This window comes from Aptenodytes forsteri, unplaced genomic scaffold (genome assembly GCF_000699145.1).
Source record: "Aptenodytes forsteri isolate BGI_AS27 unplaced genomic scaffold, ASM69914v1 Scaffold534, whole genome shotgun sequence".
NCBI lineage: Eukaryota > Metazoa > Chordata > Aves > Sphenisciformes > Spheniscidae > Aptenodytes > Aptenodytes forsteri.
Genome location: NW_008795712.1, coordinates 1,162,474 through 1,167,549, shown reverse-complemented (window position 1 = coordinate 1,167,549; position 5,076 = coordinate 1,162,474). Strand labels below are relative to the sequence as shown.

At 39.9% G+C, this 5,076-nt stretch overlaps 1 protein-coding gene across 1 annotated transcript in view; it reads left to right on the top strand.

The window, feature by feature from the left end:
- KIF13B (kinesin family member 13B) overlaps window positions 1–5,076 on the top strand; it is a 128,545-nt gene that overhangs the window by 58,052 nt on the left and 65,417 nt on the right. The window contains exon 10 of the mRNA XM_019473179.1: window positions 3,356–3,568. Within this exon, the coding sequence (XP_019328724.1) occupies window positions 3,356–3,568 (213 nt within the window). The remainder of the gene's footprint in view (window positions 1–3,355; window positions 3,569–5,076) is intronic.

Sequence of the window (5,076 nt, the reverse complement as noted above, 5' to 3'; positions counted from 1 at the left end):
CCAACTGGATTGAACTCCATTCACCACAACTCTTTGGGCCTGGCTGTCCAGCCAGTTTTTGACCCAGCGCAGAGTACACCTGTCTAAGCCAAATGAACCTTTTAGCATGACTACTGTGAAATGATTTATCTCTTCTCCCCGTTGTAAACATCACAGATACTGGACATCAAATAGCACAGTCATGAGGGCTACATAAAAATCAGAATGGTATAACAGAAATAGCGTCTGTGCTTTCCTACAGTAAAATAAATCCTCATTTCAGTGTTCCTTGCACTAAGACTTTTTTAGTGTTTAAATATGTTTTTGCCTCTATATGTTTACCTTGAGTTTTTGCTCTAATTAAACAAGTGCTTTTTGGCGCTCTGCAAAGATGGGAACAAAACCAGCGTGCAGCTTGCTTCAGTTTGCTCCGGTGGCGTGTGTGCTTGGGTTCCTGATGTGGCTGTAATAGTCTGAGCAAGCAGAGTGGAAACCTTCCTAACGAATTTCCAGTGTTGTTGTTAGAATTAGTTATGCTGTTCCATTTCTAAACAAATCCAGCAAGCAGACTGAAATTCCTGTTTAGCACCTGTCTGATGCATTGTAGCTACGATGACGATGGCCATACACAGCACATGCTTTAGCTCATAAATAGAAGCGCACTTTTGTTCTGCCTTCTTTCAAGCAAACCTTCTTTGTGTCTTTAACATCCAGCTATGTTAAGTGCAAACAAAAGGTTTGGGGCTTCTGGATTTTTTACAAACAAGCTCATTGAAGAGAAGCTTTATTTTGAAAGGGGAAAATTTAAACATTTTTTTAATTAAAGATCAAAGGAGGGATTTATTCGTTTAAAGAGGCCTGTTTGTAGAAGCCATGAGATGGTGGGCTATCTTTCTTTCTAGCTTTCAACTTCTCATTATGATGCCAAAGTGGAGTAAATGTGTTCTAACGCCAGGAATATCTGTCATACAGAGTCTCTCCACAAGTCTGAGAAATGATTGGAGTTCAGGAGATCTCAAGATTTAACACTTTGTCTTTAATTTTGTTGAGGATCTTTAGACGGAGGTACCAGGTGAAAAATACTATTGCAAGAGGAGGCTTGAAGAGTGGTGTCAGGTTATGTGTGGGAAGCAGAATAGCTTATCAACTCTTTAGCCTCTTGGTTTTTCTCTAATTCTATTGATACAAACATCTCATTTTCCCAATTTTTTTTCAGAAGCCCTGTATGTTTTACTGGTGGCTGCTTTTAAAAATGTAATTATGAACCTTTACATTGTAAGTTCTTTTCACGGTAATCTTGGTGCTAGAGAAGACTGTGCTAGTTTAGTCTTAGAAATAACTAAATGTACTTATTTCCGCTCTGTCTGTCTCTCTATCACATGCAACCCCAGCCTTTCCAGGGTAATTTGCAGATGCCGTCTTCACTAATGAGAGGCTGGCTTAGTATTCGTCTACCTTTCTTGCTTAACGTTATAGAAACCAGTGAAATCAGCACAATGGTTTTATACGTAAAACTTTATCGCACAGTCTGCCATTGGGCTTGAATAGCCACAGTACAAGAGGAACTTTACTCAACTTATAATGGGTGTTTTGTGAATTATGGTGTATCACTGTAACAGTGTTCTCAGCTGCCTGTACAGCAGAGTTGCAATTCAAATAATGAATTAATCCTATTTTAGAGCTAATTAGTGCAGCGAAGGAGGTTCCCAAAGTGCAAACTGTTAAGATTTGATTTGGAAGCGGGGTACCTGGCCAGCTCCCTGATAAACGTCATCTTTTTATGCAGAACAGGGATTGCAGTTAGAGTGTTGTTCCTAATTTTTGAAAACCGTTGGCGGATTGAAGAAAAGTCCTGGCTTCTGTAGAGCCAGAAATCCCATCGAATGAGTCATGTGCTCTTGTTAGTCTTTTTAAAGTTTTCAGTAGATGCTTTGGAAAAACATTTGTGTGTTACAGAGTGGATCCTCCCAAGTCATGTATTTATTGGAGTAAACATTGGCTGCTCCTCAGATGAGGAAAAAAAACTGTGCTGGTATAGTCAGAAGGCTGTTACTTTTGATTGACTTCTCTATAAATACTCTCACCTGCGAGTGCTAACCATGCTGGTGTACCTCACTGTGCTGAACACCATACAGATGCAATTATATTCTCTGCGCAAAGAGCTAACAGCCCTTTTGCATGACCAGAGACAGCGGAGTGCTACCGATGCAGCAGCGAAGCAACATCGGTCTGTGTGGTCAGTGCTTGTCTGGCCACTGAAGCAGCCAGACTGCTGTCAAATTATTTTAGGCCTCATGCAGCTAAAAAGAGAGTCTTAAGGAAATACTTGAAGGGGCATTTTAATGATTGCTAGGGAAAGCTACGTGTGTGCTTTGTAATTGAAATGATTAGACGAGCAGCTAATGCAGTCAGATTGTTCTAATGGCAATGCCTGACCTAGATTTCATGGGTTATTGAAGATGAAAGTTAATAGCATGGTTCGTCTCAGAAAGGGATATTGGGGGGGGGGGGGGGGGGGGGGGGGGATTTGCTGTTGGAAGGGGGTGTGGGGGGGGGGGGGGTGTGGTGTGCGGAATTTGCTGCAAAACTTAAACCAGAATATTTTATCATTTAGACTGGCCAAAATTGTAAAACACAATTTTGTGATCAATAAAAAGATTGAATGCTTCCTTCCTTCCCCCACTCCCCTGACACACTGCCTTGCAGGAATGTGGTTTCACGCCCTTCTTCTCTGTCAACCAAATTCCAAAAGGGTAATTTCTTACATAACTTGATTTAGATTTGTGAGCTCTGTAAGCAGGGGGAAGGGAAGGGCAGGATCCCATTCTGAAATATTTATGAGGCTAAATTCAACTATATTGTTTATGAGGAGATCTTTAAGTAATTTAAATTAAGTACTTACTGGAACCATCTCGCTTCCAGTCTTTAAAATAAGATATTCTGAATTCATCATGATCTTTCCTGAGCTCCTTCAGTAGTATCTGAGAAGTATAATGCTGAAGTGCTTATATTTCTGGTTTATAAACCAAAGCAGAAAACACGGAAGTAAACCTTTGAAGCTCTTACTAGGCATCATAAAGCCCCAAATAGGGACTGTTTTCATTCCTGTTTAAACTGAAACTGATTCTGAAAGCCAAGAATGACATTTACAAAATGTGCTTAAAAAAAAAAAAAGACTATTGAAAATAACAACTTTCCTTGATTTACACAGCTTAAAATATAATTTTGAACTGAGAGGCTCTGACAAAAATGTTTCTGTTACTAGTTGCCTCCCACCTACTCCTAACCCTAGGTTATTATGCGCTGCCTAAGTTCATTGACTGGCTAAAACCAAAGGAACCTTCTCTTTTAATTTATAACCTCTACCACTTTCCAGGATAGCCTTGGTGGTAACAGCAAGACTGCCATGGTAGCAACAGTAAGCCCGGCAGCAGACAACTATGATGAGACCCTTTCAACACTGAGGTATGCGGATCGGGCCAAGAACATTGTTAATCATGCCGTGGTGAACGAAGACCCCAATGCTCGCATTATTCGGGAGCTCCGTGAGGAAGTGGAGAAGCTGCGAGAACAGCTCACAAAAGCAGAGGTACAAAATTTAGTCTTGACTGGCCAGTAAGTACTGTAAACCCTGTTGTCAGGACTTTCTTACCTGGCTCTTGAAAATGAATGCCACAAAGAATTACTATGAGAAATCTCCTTTATATCACTTCTTTCCATTTTTCTGTATGTCAGTCTTGAAACACGGGTGATAACATGAGATACCAGGTTCTGTTTGAACACCTTGTTGAGCAACCTTGTTTTTATTGCGAGATACGGATCAAAAGCAAGAGGACATGGAGGCAGGAATAGGGGTGGAGTCTTAAGATTGTGCAGTTTATAGGCAGAGCTTTGCCGGTGTATGTTAAGAATTCAGTGTGGCTACATCCTGCAAGATGTGAATTCAGTTAGATAATGCTTGCTTGCTTACAAGCTTTAACTGTTCTAAATTGAATCTCTTACAGGTGCTAGACAATATTATGAATATCTGCATAGCTACCTCAATGAAATTGTGAAAGGAGCATGGTCTAAATGTTAGATGAAGGTCAAAGACTAGCGTAATTCTGAGTTTTGTTCTCAAATGTGGAAAAGCAATGGTGATATAATCCATCTGTTTTGCAATTCAGAAAAATTATGATTACAGTATTTGCCTCATGAGGTATGCAGGGAATGCTGGCTGTGATATTAGAAATGACTAGTGAATTTTGGACTGTTCTCATTTGAGCTGCCTAATATGCTAAGTATCCAATAAGTGTATATCAGTTTCTTTACGGTATCTTGTTAAATATCTAAAAATTCCTCTAAAATATGAACTACAGACTTAACAGTAGTCTGAGAAACGCAAGTACACCCTATTTGTTTCATTTGTGAGCATTAATGCCAAAATAATGGCAGCTTTCCAAAGTAATGAAGTAGTGTTTCCTAAATATGAAGTAATAAATATTTCCTTTTCCAAGTATTACAATCCCACCCTAGTTGTCATCTCAGTGGCATTGACAAAGAGCATGGAAAAAACGGTGTAGTTGGCTATTAAGAGGCTACACGGTGAGGGTCAAAACCCACATTCATTGTCTTGTCAGTTTATTACATTTGTAGCCCATCTAATTGTTCTTACAGAAATGTGCATAAATAACTTTAAGTGAACAAAAGCATTGACCCATTATGACAGTCAGGTTACATTTTCAAAGCTCATTTCCAAATATAGAGGTTACCAAGTTGTGGTTTTGATTTACTCCCCCCCCGTTTTGGTGTCAGTATCCTGGTCTGCCTTGGCTGTTTAGGAGAAAACAGGACTTGACAGTTTACTTCCCCCCGCCCCCCCAGAAGGCATTATCCTCTTTTCCCCTTTTCTTTTTAAACCCACACATTTTGATCTTTTCTAATCGGAATTAATATCCCATGTTTTAATTTGTCTGTGCCGAGACCACCAGCTTGTCCTTCCTAAGCTGGGAATTTAAATTAACTGCTTTCAGCAGAGAAACACACCTGCTGGTCTGGTGTGAATCTGGGCCCATATATCTGTTGTTTTTATAAGCCTTGCAGGGAGTGAGGAGTATT